This window comes from Nyctibius grandis, chromosome 21 (genome assembly GCF_013368605.1).
Source record: "Nyctibius grandis isolate bNycGra1 chromosome 21, bNycGra1.pri, whole genome shotgun sequence".
In the NCBI taxonomy this organism is placed as follows: Eukaryota; Metazoa; Chordata; class Aves; order Nyctibiiformes; family Nyctibiidae; genus Nyctibius; species Nyctibius grandis.
This window is the reverse complement of record NC_090678.1, coordinates 7,449,456-7,466,883: the sequence shown is the minus strand read 5'-3', so window position 1 is coordinate 7,466,883 and position 17,428 is coordinate 7,449,456. Positions and strand designations below refer to the sequence as shown.

At 53.1% G+C, this 17,428-nt stretch overlaps 1 protein-coding gene across 2 annotated transcripts in view; it reads right to left on the bottom strand.

Annotated features, from left to right (window-relative positions):
- PRRX1 (paired related homeobox 1) overlaps window positions 1-17,193 on the bottom strand; it is a 38,541-nt gene extending 21,348 nt beyond the window's left edge. For both annotated transcript variants that reach the window (XM_068416974.1, XM_068416975.1), the window contains exon 1: window positions 16,763-17,193. In XM_068416974.1, the coding sequence (XP_068273075.1) occupies window positions 16,763-17,003 (241 nt within the window). In that variant the 5' untranslated portion in view covers window positions 17,004-17,193. The remainder of the gene's footprint in view (window positions 1-16,762) is intronic.
- Between the last annotated feature and the right edge of the window lie 235 nt (window positions 17,194-17,428).

Genomic DNA, 17,428 nt, shown 5'->3' with positions numbered 1-17,428 from the left:
AAAATAATTAAAAAAAAAAGAAATTAAGAGCCATATTCCTTCAAGGAGACACAGAAACGCCGGGACCGGACTTTGCCCCCGCTCTACCGGCATGGCACATTCATGCGGTAAGCGACCGTCCTCCCGTAAGGGCTCCACGTGCCCCGTTAGCGACCCAGGCAAAAGCTGGTGCCCTGGTAGTCACGGTCTATCGTTAGCCAGTTGGCCCAGTTTTAAAAGCTGAAGTGTGACAGCTAAAGCCATCCGCAGAGCCCTTTGATGCTCCAGCCACTTGCAGTCAGGCACTAACTACAGGCTGAAATGCCCAACTCGAGGCAACCGCAACTTGCTCCACAAGTCAGATGGCATTTTCGACAGGGCAGCCCCTGCAGTCCTCTCCGAGCTTTTCGTAGGGGGAAAAAAGCCCTTTTAGATTTACTTTCCTCACACAGAGACTCACAGTGAGACCAAGCCAACATCGTCAAACGATGTTTGACGTCATCGGAATCGTGTTTTATTTCCCAAGGTCTGACGGGAAGGAGCGTATCAAACCTCGCTCCTGAGCGAGCGCCCGCCGAGCTCACAGCAGGCGCAGAGACCGCTCCCAGCTCAGACACTGCTCTGACTGCGCGGGTGGTTTAGGTGTCCCTGATGAATAGAGGCGCTTTCCTGAATCAAAACCAAGAGGAAGAAAAACCCGAGTCTTCACATAAATTAAACCCAAGAACTATTTTGACCAAATCTGTTCCCAGCATTACAAGGATTGCGGGAGCTGGAGATGAAAAGCTCCTTTTAAGCTGGAAAAATCACCCCCTCATCTCTGATGAAGGATGGATGGGTTACTAAAACAGATACTACATTTCAGTCTGGCTAACAGCACTCTGATCTTGCCTTACGTGATCAGGGGAGGCAAAAGCACTCCTGATGATTATCATTTATGCACAGATGACTTCAAGCCCCCTTGCTTGCTGAGCCCAGGCTGTGATACGACATGCAGGTTTCTCCCACAAACCTCTTCTGCTGCTCAGGCATTTGTTTTGCAGTCACTCTGGCAGTTTTATTGGATCTATCACCCTGGCACAGAGGGAATAAAATACTAAAACTCCTCACCCCTGTGCACAGGCTGTATCTGTCCCTGGTTACCTGCCAGCCTGTGGCCGAAGTCAGAGTCCCATCCTCGCTGCCTGCCTCGGGAGACCTGCTGCTGCACTCACCCGGAGCCATGCCCAGAGAAATGGATGTCCATACCCACCCCAACCACACATCTGCCTTGTAGCTCCACCAGCAGTTCCACCAGCACTGGCTGAAACAGGCCAGCCTGCCCCAAACCAGTGCTAAATCCCTGCAACTGCCCTGGCAGCTCGGGGGGAACCTCTCCTACAGGTCCCCGGTACCCAAGCATCAGCCTTTCCAGCTTTCAGTCTCCAAAAACTCTCTGTGCCTCCCATTTTCATACAGCAAGGGCTTTGATTTGTCTCAAATCATTAAAGAAAAATCAGCCTGGGAAGTTTTAAGGCTTGAAACCCAGGCACCTTAAAAAGTTACTACCAATAGTAACCAAAGGGGTAATACCTTCTGTGTTTGCTAGAGTAGAGAGTATATTTGCATGGCAGAGATGCTGCTCTCCAGCTATTAGGTCTGCTGCCGTGGCTCTTGCCTTTAAACAAAATAAAATAAAAATTGGGAAAGGTTGTCCAAAAACCACACTGAAGATTTCTTCCCCTTGCTCCCTGTCCTGGCTGAGTTCAAAGCAGGCCGTGTCTTGCTCAGAGAACGGCTTGCCATGCTAGAGCGAAGCAAATCAAAGACGGGCCTCAGCCCTTTGAAGCAGCCACAACAGAGAGGACATCCTCTCCCAAGGGACATGCCACACAGGGCTGGCCCAGCCATGGGACAGCAAAGCCAACGTGCAACGTGTGACAGGGGAGAGGCAGTGACGGAGGAGAAGCTGCGGGCCAGAGCTCACACCAGCCTCCCGCGGGAGCCGGGCACCCGGACAGGAGCCGGTGTCCTCGGACGGGCTGCTCTGGGCACCGAACCCCTCGGAGGTGCCTTCCAAAGGGGCAGCCCAGCTTCCCCAGCTGGTTTCAGCTGGCTTTCCAGAGAAATCGCTTACAACAGGACATATGCTTCGCCTCTGATCCCCCTGGCAGTTTTTGAGTTGTTGGCCCATTTTGACCACAATTTAACAGGAACTGTGACTACAATGTTCCTGAAAACCTGGTGGCTCAGTGAAAGCAAAAAGGCATTACTACTGCTAGCAGCAAGAGACTGAGCAGCTGGGTGAGCCTAAACTCTTACAGACACCCGAGAACACAGACCAGAGCACGTCGCTGCTCTGACAAAGCGAAGGGAAGCCCCAGCAGAGCCCAGCCCGGCAGAGCCCAGTCCCGACCACTCCATGGACAGCCTGGAGGTGCGCAGCGGCAGGAGCATCACTGCCAGCGGCTCCCTCCATCCCATCACATCCCCTCGCCTTCCTCAGCAAGGCCAGAGCTGGAAGCACCCAGGGCTCAGACTGGGCAGCCTGAGCCCCAGGTGTCGGTACAGCTGCTCCAGCCCTTTTAACTATTAAACCAGGAGAAAGCGGAGACTGAGGCGCTGGGGAGCACAGCACCGACTGCATCCCGTGCCCTGCGCAGGGAGGGCGAGCAGCCCACGCTCCTGCAGGACCCCGGCCACACCACAGCATCCACACGTGTTTCCCTCCCCTTCCCTGCTGCCACAGCCTGGGCTCACACCAGTAGATGGCACCAGAATTACAGAAAAGCCCCTCCGCATCTCCCCAGATCCGCAGCATCACCCCCCAGCACCACTGGGCACTGGCAGCAACCCATGGCTTTCGGCTCTCTACTTTAAAAGCCTGTTGGGAGCTGACCTCTAACAGGGCTTCTAAAAGTTTTAGCAAACAAATTCAGGAGGGATAAAAAAAAAAAAAAGTCAAAGTGGTTTCTTTCCATTTTGAGGCTTATAAAATCTTTCCCCCCGCCCCAACACAGATGCTGCTTTTAAATGAAAAACAGAATCAAAGTATTTACCCAAAGCATCTGCCTTCTCCGTAATTGCTTTAATTTGGAGGAGGTTTCCCCCTTCCAGCTGGAACTGACAGAAATTTCCTGCCTGCTGCAGCTGAACAGAATCTGCATTTCCCAATGCAGAAGCAATTCACCCGCGAGGTGCCTGGCTACATTTGTAGGCAGGAAGGTGCCCTACTGTCGACATTGTTAAAGGAAAGTCTAGTACTCCTTCCCCAGCGGCTTCTGCTATCAGCTAACGACAACATCCTTGACCCCAGTGGGCTGAGCATCCTCTCGACTCTCTCAAAACAAGCAACAGGACCAGCTCGGCTCAGGGTGGGCATTTCCCCCAGGAGGTACCTGCCTCTCTCTTGCACACCGGGCGTGCAAGAATTTTCCTCTTTACAGAGATGCTGCCCTAAAGCAGGATTAACAGCCAGGGCGCAGCCTGCAGCAAAATCCAGCCACGTCACGGCTGGTTTAGGATAACCCTACTCACATCCATGCCTTGTGGTACTGCCTGATCACAGCAGTGGATAGCCACGTTTTCAGAAGGACCTGGTGAAGATGATGGTGGTCTCCAGGGACGCTCTCTGTAGCATAGACAGGGCTCCCCTAGTACCCGGTTCAGCTGCGAAGTATGACCAGCACTGCGCAGAGATGCCGAACGCCCCGGAGCCGCGGCCACGGCTCTGCCTGGGAGAGGTTTAACATGCTCATGGAGGCGCCAGGACTTTTTTGGAAGTTTGAACCCTGCCTGGAGTCAATCTGGGACAGATTCAGAGACCTTCTGACTTTTCACACCCGGACTGAGTTTTGAACACGGCTCAGCCCAGCAAAGTTTTAAAAGGAGTTTGATTATTTTGATCTCTTACCCCCATCCCCGTTATTAATCATACCAAAGGAAAGCGTAATTCCTCCAAACCAAACCGTTTGCCAAACCATTTCTCTGCACATTTCTTACTTAATGTCCCTTCTAGGAACGAAGCACATTTGGAAACCTCTGCGCCTCCATCCTCCTTGACCAACAGCGTGGCCACGAGCACTGAGCATCGCTGCTGGGAAATGCCCAGCCTGGCGGGGTGGAGAAAGGCTCCTGTCCCCATGGGCTCGGCGGCGGAGCAGAGGACCAGGGTTTCATGCTATGAATGCTCCCTGGGAGCCGCCTTTCCGCGGTTCTTCAGCCATTCCCGGTTCAGCGAGTTCCTCCCCAGCTGGTGACAAGTGGACGCAAAAGGGAGTGCAGACGCAGGCGGTGAGTGATGGCCCTGCAAACCCTTTTGCTCCCTTTCCTTGGTGCCGGCCCCACACAGCCATCTCCGACCTTCCCAGGGAGCCCACCCTACCAATTCGGAGCCCCTCTGTCCCACGAGGATGCTGAACACATTTATCCCCCTCCCCACCATTAATTAGATTTGCAGCTCTCCCTGCTTTCTTCATTTTACCCAAAGCTGACAGCGTTGCGACTACAAGACACACCGCTCACACGGACTCTCAACCTGGCCAGAAATACCAGAAATCTCATGCAACAGCCTGTTTTCTTCAGAGCCGCAGTAAACTCAGAAGAGGTCCCGAAATACAAGAGCAAGTTGGGCTGTTCCCGTGTCTGATGTTCACCCTTCGAAGCTCTGCAGAGGTTTTCCTATCTCTGCTATTCTTAACAGCGGGATTTCGGAGAGGGGATTGTCCTATAAATGAGCGTGGCAGCTGGTTCACATAAGAGCCTGAGTTATGATCAGAGATGAGGACATTGCTTTGCTTTTTTGTTTCTCGCCATGTTTTGGTTCAGACCTGTAAACAGACTCACACCGAGTGGATCTGCGTTCTCCATCTGGTCCCGTGATCCCATTTCCTGGCAGGAATACCCCTGACATCGAATCGCGCAGGAATGCTGCAGCGCGTCCATCCGTCCCACGGCCAGAGCCCAGCTCTCCAGCGTGCCGCTTTCTGTGCGAGACCCAGCCACAGCGTTTCACCCAGTCACCCTGGCTAGCAAAACCAATAACTCACAGCTGACAAAAGCAGCTCTTCCAAAAGGGCTTCCAGACACCCAGGGATGGAGAAGCCAACACTCTCCTTCACACTTATTCTAGTGATCATGCAGCATCTCACAGTTAAAAAATACACGTTTTCTACCTCCTTTGAATGCACGTCTGGCTTTTGCTCTCAGCCACTGGCTCTGGTTCTACCTTTCTCTGATGGATTAAAGAGAGGAAAAAAAAAAAAAAGAAGTCTTCTTCCTACAGAGTCACAGAAATGGGGATTCAAATCCATCCTCACAAGTGTCTGGAATGACTCTCGGCATTGCATGGCTCAAGGGGGACAGCGATATGTCACACGAGCAGAAGCAGAGCCCGGGGAAGCACAGCAGAGAGCAGAGCCCTTCCGAGGATGCCCGGAGAGCAGCGCTGGGGCTGTAGCAAGAGGGGCCAGGGGAACAGAGAGCCTGGCACTACCACTGGTGAGAAAATTGGGACTCAGCACAGAGTGCTTCAACCCTCTGAGAACAAGGTGTCCTCTTCTCTTGCTCGCTTTAACCTCCTCCAGACACAGACTATCTCTGGCCAGAGGCACGCGCAGCATTCGCAAAGGCAGACACAAACCTGCCCAGACTGATGAAGGGCAGCTTTCCAGGGTGGTTTTCTTGCTTATCACACACTAGTTTGTCTTTTCCATCACACCAGCTACTTCCAGCCCACAATGCCCAAGCCAAAAGTCACGTCTAGGAAATCTGTTGCCTGGTTTCCCAGCAGTGGGTCACCCCCAGTGACCATGTCCCTTGCCCATCCACATGCTTTCCCTCAGCTGGATGGGTCCCTCTTGCCCCACAGGAACCCCAGTTGAACACAACACAGCAACCTGCTTGGAAAGCGGGGGAAAATTGAAGGCAGCACCACTGTGGTGGCCAGGACAGGTGAAACACGGGGTTAAGCACACAGGCACATTCCCACTGAAGTCACACAGACACTGAAACTTGGGTGAAGGACTCCCTTCCCAAGGCAGCACGAGCTCTACACTGTTTATTCCATCACATGTTAGTCTCCATCAGGTCTGTGCTTGGGGTCTCCACAGCACCCCTGCACCACCTCTTCCAGGGTCTCCCTGTCCTCAGTAGACCTGGGAGGATTTCCCTACCGCCTCACTCTTATATCTCCCTTGCTGCAACAGAAGTATGTGGGCTTGGAGATCAGTCTATACCCTCCTCTTCTTGACCTTAAGCACCTCTTCTTCCCTCCTAAATTGGATGCTGGAGCTCTCCTCACTGCTTCTCTTCTCTGGACTTTTTTTGACCCAGTTCATATCTTCCTCAACTTGCCCAAATGGAGCCCACCTGGAGCTCTCTCCACGGCTGAGCACAATGAGAGGATGTTTCACAAACAAGGCAGAACTACAGGAGATGCTGGGGGTGAAAAACATGTGCCTCTCCTCATACAGATGCGGTGTTTTGCATTGAGCAGGGGAGTTGGTTCAAGGCCAGACGAGCAGATTTGCAAAGGGCATGAAGCCACAGCACTCCAGCGGAGGCTCCTTATGCTGAATTCATCCCCCTTTATAGACAGCAGGTTGACACCAGCGGCTCCCGTGCTGCCCTCCTTTACAGGACACAGCACTGGGATGTGACGTGGGGGAGATCTGCTCTGTAAGCTCATCAGAGGAGCAAGAGCAGCCATGTCCCCCAGCAAGCCCAGTTCCCCACTGGGAGTCACTGTTGGAGACAAGATGGATCCATCCTGTCGGGTGCTTGTGATCAGACCTCGCGGAGCACATCCCGGGGAGGACCAGCTCGCCCGCAGCTGGAGGGCTTGGCTGGTGGCGGGGCATTCAGAGGAAGGGTTAGCACCAAAATAGGTCATTAGTGAGCGACGTGGGGTTCTTCATTCTTCTCCAGCCCGTCGTTTTCCTAAGGGGAATGCCTCAGAAAACCCAGCGGGGGGGGGGAGAAGGAATTTACAGTTCCCTTCCAAAAACCAGTCTTTGTTTGTTTGATCATTTTTTTAAATGATCGAGTAACTTGTGAATACATTTTCTGATGATTCCCACATCCTCCCAGCTGGAGAACGGTTCATGAACAGACTCCAAACTCTGTAAATGAGCTTGTTAGTCATAAGTCTTCAAACAGGCTTGATAAACAACTTTCAGCCTGGAGGATATTCATCAACCATTCTGTCTGCCTGGTCTCCCGACACCAATTTATTATTTACAATGAGAGATTCCCCCTCCTAAATCACAGGTGATTGTTTCTTTTTACTGATTAGCTGATTTATTATTTTTTTTAAGGAGAAACAATGAAAAACAAATCATAAACAAGCAATGCGTCGCAAGCACTTACTCCCGAGCAGTTCCCCTAGCTAGTTTCCATGAGGCGTATCAGCAGTTGTCCAAATGAAACAAACTGTAAGTGAAGATCTTCTTGGCCAAACCTTCAAGACCAGGCTATACCCAAGAAAAAGAGCGTGACCATCCCAACCAGCCGCTGGGAATTTCACTGCCTGTCGCCAAACGCTCCAGGGACCTTACAGCTGACCAGCACGTGCTGCTCTTTGCATCCTTTGGGTTTGTGGAGAGTCCAAGCATCTCAAGACGTTCAGGAGATCCGCGTCGGCACACAAAAATCTGCCACCAAAAACTGTTTTGCCCCATGGACGGGTTCACGTGGCAAACACAACTCGCCCCAAGGGCACGGGGTGCACTCAGGAGCACCTGAGCAGAAGGTGGGTTCCCTGCAGGAATAAACTTGCTGGAGGTTGCTCCAGTTCATAGAAGGGGATCTCCTCAATGCTAATCAGTTAATTAACACAGAAGGTGGCCGATTCCATAGACAGATGAAATAGCAATTTGCTGGGGGCGATGCAGAGGCAGGAGAATCTTCCTGAACCGCTGTTAAAGCCAAGCTCTCATACAACACACATCCAGCAGATTTCAAAGCCCCAAATTAGGGGCCAGGATTGTACCCAGTGATATGGGTAGGAAAACCGAGGAATGGCAAGGTGAACTCGGTCAAGTTATGGCAGCAAGTATACAGAAAAAAAGACCTCAAGACTCTATGGCCAAGACTCTAAAGCATTTTGGAGCAATAAAAGACAGGCTGAGCCATCCTACTGGGCCATCTCTACTGACGTTTGGAGGAAAAAAAGCCCTGCCGTTTCAGTTGAGCTTTTGGGTGCAAGCCTTTTCTGGGCAGGCTGCTCCCAGCACCAGCGAACGCCACACCCTACAAACCCTGCCCTGCGGTACCCCAAGCAGAGCAGCCCTGCACTGCCTGGGGAACACCTGGAGCAGGCAACTGCCCTCCCCAGCAGGCTGCCTTGTGTGTGTGCATAAAATCCAGACCTGTGTTTCCACCACCACCTTGGCTCCCCACCCCTGACCCACGGAGAGGCACAGCCTCCCATCAGCATTCAGAGTGACGGCAGCAGGATGCAGAGCTGGGCTCTGGACTGGTCTTGAAAGCTTTTCCCCCCCCCCCTCACTGCAAATCAGCAATACATTTGCTCTGACAACCTCAAGCACTCAAGAGCGGCCAGGTTGCAGTACCAGCTTGTGTCTACAGCCAGCCTTCCCAGTGCTAAATGGAACAAACATGCTCGGGAAAGAGACACAGACTAGTCACCAGCTTTCTCCAGCACTGTCAGCATGGGAGTCATCCATCCCAAGCAGGACCTCGGTGCTGGATTCACAAACCTCCGCTCTGCACCTCCCATCCAGGGGGAAACGCGACGCTGTGCAGGCCACAGAAGGATAATGGGTGTGAAGTGGAACCGGCATTCCAAGCGATGGGGTGGGGAAAGTGCTGTAAAGCTTTATGGGAAACCAGCCCAGACTTCACGGGGACAGGAGCTGCCTGCAGAGCCACCGCAAGGGCAGCCCTTTCTGCAGCACCAGGCCCGGAGCATTAACACTCTGTTTTCACTGTTACGGCTCAGGCACTTTTCCCTATTAAAGTCCAATCCATCCCCGCAGAGCCCCGACTCCGCCGAGCCGACGCAGGGAAGTGACGGCTCTTTCAAAGCTGCTAGTGTGACTTTTTTTCCAAACGTGGGTCGTATTGGTAACGCTTCCAAAAAACAGGACAATTTCCAGAGCACTGAGCAGGTCTTCACGGCTTTGCTGGCACATCAGCTGCAGCTCAGTCCAACTCACCCACCACTCATTCAGTAGCCACAAACACAACAAAACCCAGAGCAAACAGCAGACTCCTAAAGGTCCCCATGGGTTCAAAACCTACCCAACCTTGACTCGTCCAGCATCTACATTGGCTACAAGAGAGGGCTGGGAGCTACTTGGATGCGGCCTTCTGTAGCCACCCACTCTCCTCCAGCACCCCCAGGCACTCCGCTTTGTCCCCAGTGACCCTAGGACCGCTGGTGCCCTTCAGAACTGGGTGCCATTCTCCTTTTGATTTTACTTTGGTCAAGGAGGCCACAGGAGAGGTTCATCCACTGGTGGGCTCCGAGCAAGAAGCAATGTCCCCAGGCTCCTGATGAATTCCAGCTCTCAGTGCAAAAGCAGTTTTGCTGCCTGAGCAGCTCATCAAGACGTGGAGATGGTCCTAGCCAGATCCTGAGCGCCTCTTTGGACGTTTGCCCTGCCCAGCAGTCTTGCTGACTGGCTGGAGTCTCTCCTGTAGGAAAATTTCTCTAGCCAGAAATGGGGGAAATTTTGGGTTGAATATGAACTGGACGCTGCAATAGGATGTAGCGACTTGTTAACAGCACAACTGGCTCCCTTCACCTCTCTTCTACCCTTCCCTTCCAGGAACACAAAGCACCAGGAGGTCCTGGACTGCCACTCCAAGGCAAACGTTCACTTCATATGGGCACGACTAATCCAGACTGTCTGGGATAGCACTTTAAACACTGGCGTAACCTTTTCTCGGCCTCTGGACGTGAGACAGGAGCCCAGAAAGCTTTGTAAGCTGAAATAGATGCTCACTGGCTTGCTCATCAGGCCTCTCTTCCCAGCTTTGGCCCTCGCAGACCCATCCTTGCAGATGCCAGGCTTTCCATTGCAGGAGGTGGCCCTCAGCCCTCAGCTTTGGCACCGCTGCTCCCTTCCCAACCAGCACCCTCCAGATGTTCTTGTTTGAAAGAAACTTCTCCCAAAATTACGCCACCATAGTCCCAGCAGACATGCAGTGCACCTCTGCTGAGCTCCCATCCCCACCTTATCTCCCAGGGCCACACGGTAGAGACCAGTGGGTCCAGCAGAAAGAGCGCAGGAAAGGAAACGGCAGGTTAGGTCCATACCAAGGGTTTACAGATCAATGTGTGAATGACAAACGTGAGCAGGGTAAGAGCAAATCTAGGAGTAAGAACTGCAGGACTGCCCTGGAGGACCCTCAGACCCTGGGCTGTAAGGGTGCTGCAGTCACAACGCAGGGTGACAAAGGACAAATACCTACAGACAGGTGCTGTGGGGCTGGTGGCACCCGCGTCTGTGCATGCGTGAGCTTCCACTGACACAGCCTACAACGCCGGCTCTCCAGCAGCTAGTAAGGGCTTGAATTCATGCTGCATCTCCCCCTCGGGGGAGGCACCGCTAGCATCCCTCTCCACACCCCACCGGACTGCCCTAAAACCCACTGGGAATTCACACCCCTTTGAGCTCCCTGCTCTCCCACCAGAGCAGCCAGCGGGTTCAGAAGGTATTTCCCACGTGCGGCGACCATACAACAGGTTTTTCTTGGGGAAATCAGACTGAAAACCTATGCTCTGCGCTCCACCACCCGAGCACAAGTTGAACCCTCGCCGTGCCCTGCGGGTAAAGCCGCGAGGACAGCTCAAACAGAAAGTCAGATCAGAGCCTTGGACAACAGCTCCTCCAGCCAGGCTGTGATGATTCTCACTCCACATCTCCATAATCCGCCCCGAAATCCAAACCTCCTTTAGGAAACGCGAGTAGGGTGGGGAACCAGCAATGCAGTGATTCATCCTCCCCAGAAACAGAGGCTCAAGCCTGGAATATTGTGACACTTGGTAAATACTCGTGATGTACTTCATTATGCAACGGAGGCCCAGCAGGAGCACAGCTCCCTCCGGGCTACTTAATATGAGTTTCAAAAACTATTAAATATATCATAAACAACTTCCAAACAGGAATAAACACCTATAGCCCCATCAAACCATTCTGGTGATGTCAAAAAGCACAGGAGCAAACTCAGTTACTGGGGAGGGGGGGAAGAATATATCCTCTAAGGAATGATGACCCTGTAATTCTGTGTCTGCCTTGTCAAACACTCCACTCTCCCAGCCCCTCATGCTCTGTCCATGCTCTTGCTTTTTCCTTCCAGGCTTCCTAACGTCACATATTTTGATGCACGTTGCACCTCTGCCGAAAGGCAAAAGGATCGTGCCCTGAATGCAGACAGCAAAACTGTTTCATGCCTGTGCAGAAATATTCCACCGGCCCCAAAAAAAACCTTTTTGCCTGGCTCACGGCCGCTGGTCAAGTCTTTAAACGCTACTACTCATCAATTGGCACACATATAAGCACTCCATTGAACTGCACGCAATGACTCGTGTGAGTAAGGACTGCACAAATTAACCCTGAGATAATATTTTCCCATGCGATCACCGCTTTATACATCACCAAAAAGATGGAAAATAGACTGGCTAGTAGTGGAAACTGTGCAGATGACAGAAAGTTGATGTTCATTAAAAGTGTTCTAGCAGTTTAGACCAAACCTTTAAGTTTTACGAGAGACTTCAAAATCTAATTTTCATGGAAATGTTTTCATTACATTAAGGTGGGGGGGGGGGGAAGTAAAACCCTTCAGCAAAATCTTTTTCAAATTAAAAAGTTGGAAGCGTTGTGCGGATGGATTGAAAACACAAATACCATCAGCAAATTATGAGCCCATGAGAACCAGGAAGCAAAACTGATTATGATCAAAAAAAGTGAAATTCACAAACAAATAAAAGTCTAGTTTCGCCCGTCAAAAGGCAGGCAGCGTGGCCAGCACTCGCAAACTGAGTCAGCTCCCTCCTCCAAATTCACGTGGCTCTTTTTTCTTTGTTAATAACAGTACTTGTCCATTTGTGTTTGCTTTTTGCTGCCTTTATTAGTGGTTTTTTTTTTTTTTTCAAGACTCCAACTTTGTGATGAGGTCACACTTCCATCTTTTGCCTGCATCCAGAAGCTCTAGAAATTTATGTGAAAAATACAAAATGTTTTTCCACTTCAAACTGTAGGATTCAGGGATGTAAGTAAAATATCCAGCACTGAGATACTTGCTGGAATAACCATGCACCAGCCAGCCTGAGAGTGAAATTAAATAGATATGCCCAAGGAACGTAAATGGAAAGAAGTTAATCAAACTTCTAACAACTGCTCTGTGTTAGTTATGTCTGTTACTCAACCTTTACTCTAGCGAGCACCGGTCACTCTTCCTGCAAGAAGCCTCTAGCATACGCGCAGTACAACTCGCACCCGTAAAGATTACTCCGGCGAGAAAAAGCAAGCCATTGTATTTTTCACACAGATAACATAAACAGCAAGTGCCTTAAAAATAATATTGATCTGATCCTCAATTTTTCCACATCAGCTGCTGGAAGAGGAGGATTGGTTCTGGAAAGTCTTCCTTGGCCGCACCTTGTCAGGATGCCCACTGCTGCCCGCAGGGTTAAGGGCACCAGCCGCTTTCCCTGCTCCCCTGTGTAACCTGGGGACAGCAGCAGCCAGCTGCAGGCTCTGCCTTTGCCCATCAGCCACCCAGGACAGGAGAGGAATAAAATAGGTTTAATCTATTTACTCTGCTTTCCACCCCCCACCCCCCTTTCTATTCTTTGTACATCTCAAGTCTACAGTTTCAGCATCTTCTGGGAACAGGGGCTGTGATTTACTGACAAAAGGGCCACTTAGTACTTCAAGATAAAGCAAAGGTTTGCAAAGAAAACCCTACAATTATTCGCCCTCCATGCCACTCAGCAGCCCACCAAATCACTTTTCACATTTCACAGCAGTGGCAGAGCTTTTCCACCTCTTTTTAAGAAGGCGTATGGTTTTTTGTGAAGGGTGGGGACAGCAGACAACCTCAGGATCAGGGTAAAAAAAAAAAGAGAAACAATTCACTATTTACACACACCCTTTTACTCCTGCAGCAACCTCACTTGTTTTGATTAAAAAGAGGCAATTAAAGCACAAAGACCAGCCATGTGGGAGCAGACCAAAGGTCCTTCAGCTCAGGATCCTGTCTCAGACTGCCAGTAGAGGCAGAGGGTACAAGCCCAGGCAGCAATGGGCTATCTCTGTCCCAGCTCATCCTTCAGCCTCTGAGACTTGCAGTTCCCTGTGCTGGATGCTGCCTCCACACACCGCTGCAGTGAGGAGCCATCCTCAGGCCCCTCTCCTCCCTGAACTGGTCTTGTTCTTTTTTGAAACCATTTCTATTTCTGGTCTCTGTAAGATCCTGTGGCAACGAGATCCACCACTAAACAACGTGCCGGCTGAGAAAGCCCTTCCTCGTGCTCTCAACCCGCTGCCTGAGAAGAGGGGGCTGAAGCCAGCACAGATGCTCTGCTTGATCCAGCCCGAGCAAAGACACTCACCTCCTCCCGGCCGCCCCGCAGGGTTTGTGCTTCCTTTGGAAGGAGCAGCCGTGCCGAGGGGTGATGATGCCCGCCGAGACAGAAGTCGTGGGGAGCCGCAGGCAGCCTGTGCCCCAGCTTTAATCGCGAACCAGCCCTGACAGCCCGCCGTAATCTGCCAGCCTGGGAGAGAAGCACGGCCCCCAAAGCGCCATCGCTTTTACACTGAAGAGAAATTAAAGGACAGTAATAACTCCAATACGCAGAACTCGTGCACGTACTGGACTAAAGCGGGGTTTAGTCATTCCTCACAAAAGAAATCAAGCATAACAATTTTTCTTTTGCTGCTTGTGTTTTCTCCGCATCATTTTACGAGCCATCAACAGCGAGACTCAAAGAAACCAACCAGAAAAAGCAGAGGTCAAAAATGCCATCTTTAAAAAAAAAAAAAAAAAGCGAATAGCTTACCAGCTCTGGATTTGGAGAACTAACCCTGCTCAGAGCCATGGGCTCTGGGAACCTGTACACCCCCAAAGGGCACGGCAGCAATAAGAGCTGGTTGCTGGGAAGCTCAGGGGGTCCCCTCTGATGAGCCGGGACCAGCATTTTCATCCCAGTTTTAGCCGGAGTCAGCGAAAGCCCTGCTACCAAAGCACGAGTCGGTTGTATCTTAACAGGTGGTTTTGCAATGAAGAGGAACTCTGACGGCAAAGTCTTCCCAGCTAAGCGGGAGAGGCAGGGAGGTTTGCTGCGAGTTGTATCAGCTTTTAGGGTATGGTTTTCAGAGCTACAAGTTGAACTAAAGTCAATGAGAGTGACAGCTTCGCGGCGCCGCTGAAAAATCAGCTCCTTAATCCGCTGACAGTTCTCCCGTAAATATTACAGTCACAGCTACTCCCAGGGATGTTGTTTTTTCCTTTTTAATAAGAGAAACATTTTCTCCTGAACCTCTTTCAAATGATCTAGTGGTGAAATAGTTCCTTCAATCTCAAATGCCCAAATAAAACCTTTTGTCATTTCTGTGTCAAACTCCTTCCCTTAATTTCAGATTACAAAAATAGCACCAATAATTTGGCTTTTCACTTCAGTTTGGGACAGAAATCAGTGACAGACTGGCGGACTTTCCTCCAGGTTGGCAGAACATTTTTAGTATTCTTGAGACATTCCACAATTTCTCCAAACGGCTTTTACTTTCTCTCTCTTAGTAACACGGAGAATAACTGAGCCCTGTATTAGCTTTTCCACTGAACCAGCTCTCATTTTTCACGGAGAAACGCTCACACCTCAGTTGCACTGCCTAGCACAGTCCTTTTCCTGCACGGATTGCAAAACACTTCACAAAATATATGCAATATACGTGGGGAAACTGAGGCACGGAGGCTCATGGGATCTGCTAAACGCATGAGGGAAAGAGACAGAAAGCCCAGATGACAGCTCTGCCCAATAAACCTGGGAGAATTTATCCCCCGTATTATTTTTTTTGCTTACTTTAGAATACTTTTCAAACTTCCTAATTCACCGCAACGGCATTAAAGCTTTTACACCATTCAGAGAACTTCTAATTTATCTGAAGGTGTAGTTTGGTCCCTGCTTAGCAATGCTAGCTGGGAAACACACCCTCGGACTGGGATTTTTGGTCCTTTTCATGCTGTAAGCGCAGGGTGGTATCAGGGAAACACAGCCCCTCTCCTCCAGGCTGACCGAGCTAGCTCCGGAGAGCTCTACAGTTGGCAAGGGGCAGCATCGGGTCCAAATAAAATATGATAAACGAAACCGGGGGGGGAAATAGAAGGAAAAAAAAAAAAAAAAGAAAGAGTTGTTTACGCAATTTGTTGGTATCTGGGGGACTCACCGGCCGCAGTGCTGCGGCACAGGGAGCTGAACGGGGGAGAGCGGCAATCACTGCTGTCCCTGCTAAAATATACACTTTTTAGAGCCAGAAATTGTATTCTTCCAGGTCCTGGGAAGGGAATTTTTTTAAAGCAATCTCCGAGCGGCGGTCGGTCCGTCAGCCGCGTCCCGGGCCGGCTCTCCGGGAGGGAGAGGAGCCGCGCACCCACCGCTCCCTTCCCGACCGCGCTCCCGCAATAAACCCGCTTCGGGGTGATGCTTCCCCGCCCGGAGAACACGTCTTGCCGGGTTTAAGATCGAGGAGCGCCTGCTTTTTTTTTTTTGGAAGGCTCCCCCCGCCCCTTCCCCAGCCCGGTTTCCTTCGGGATACCGAGAAAGCCACGTCGGACCCGCGGGGAAAAGAGGCTCGGAGGCGGCTCCCGGTGGAAAAAAACCACAACAAAACAAGAAAACGAAAAGCGAACGAAAATTGCAATTCTAATTTTCGTTCGCTTTTCGTTTTTTTTTTTCACCTTCCCCCTCACCCCGCTCCGCCGCCGCTCGCCCGTTCCGACAGCGCTGCCCTTCGAAAATAACAAGCGGCGCTTGGAAAATGCCGCGCAAGCCGGCGCCCATCCTGCGCTGCTCTCCAGCCGCGGGGCAGCTCTTTTACGGCTATTTTTCGGTAACAAAGCCAGGACCCGTTAGGCCGGGATGTTCAGAGGCAGCGTCTGCACCCTCTGCCCTGCCCGCACCGGGAGGAGCGGGGTTCGGGAAGGGAGGGATCGGCGGCTCCGCTTTGCAGCCGCGCACGCACCCTCGAGCCGTCTGAGAGCCGCGATGCTCCCTCCGGGCAGGACGTCGGACAATCGTCCCGTCCCCACACAGACCCCCGAGCAGCTTCCCGGTGTCCCGCAAACCGCGGCGCCGGTCCCAGCTCCGACGGGCCGGAGGGACGGGAGGAAAGATGGATGGATGGATGGATGGCGGGCGGCTCAGCCGCCTGCTGCGCCTTGCCCCGTGCTCAGCCGCCCCCCGGCAAGCGACAGAAAAGGGGGCTCAGCCCCCGGGCCCGATCCTGCCCGCCGCGGCTCCCAGGGCTGTTCTCCTCCCGGTACCCCCGAAGCAGCGCGGCACGGCGGCCAAGAGCAGCTCAGCGCTCTGCCTTTCCCGGGACGCGGCTGGGGGAAAAGAAGCCTTTTCGCACGCCGCCGGGTGCCGGCCCCGCCGAGGGCAGGGGGGACGGGGGGAAGGCCGGCTCGGGGAGCGGGGCGAGCCGGCCCTCGGACCGGCCGGCGGCTCCTCCGGTCGCCTCCCTGCAGGGGCACCCTCGGAGCCGGGAGCGGCCGCAGCGGCCCCTCGCCCCGGGGAGGGATGGAAGGTGAAGGGGGGGGGTGTCCCCGCACTTACTGTCCTGCTGCGGGGTGTCGCTGCCGCTGGTCAGCCCGGGGGACTCCAACAAGCTCCGGCCGGGCTCTCCGCCGCCCTCGTCGGCCTGTGCGGCCACCATGTCGCCCGCCTCCTCCAGGTCCAGCAGGTGACTCACGGAGAAGTTCTTCTTGGCTTGTAAATTGTCCAGGCCGGCGGGGCCGTCGAGGCGGGCGGGCAGCAGGGCCTGCCTCTCCATGGCGTGGGCATAGCTGGACGCCATGCTGTCGAGCGGGGCTTTTCTGCCCTCGCCCCCCCGGGCGCCCACCGCCCCCGCTCCCCCCCAGCCGCCGGCCCTTCGAGGGGAGGGGGGGATGCGCAAGGACCGAAGCGGGGGGGAAACGGGATGAGACCCGACGGCGACGGGAGGGGAAGCCCGTAAGGGGAGCGGGCAGGGTCGGGCTTAAAACATGCCGGAGGGGAGAGGCGGCGCGGCCGGCTCGGGGCGCCGGGGCGGCGGCGCGGGGAGCTGCCGCCGGCCGGGACGCGCGGGGTGGCTGTGGGGCGGCTGCGCCCCGTCCCTCCGCCTCCGCTGCCGGCGGCTCCCCTCCCTCCCTGCCCTCCCCTCCTTCCCTCCGCCCCTGCGCTGCCCTCCCCTCCCCTCCGCCCCGCACTTCAAACGGCGGGGGCGGCTCCGCGGCGGCCGGG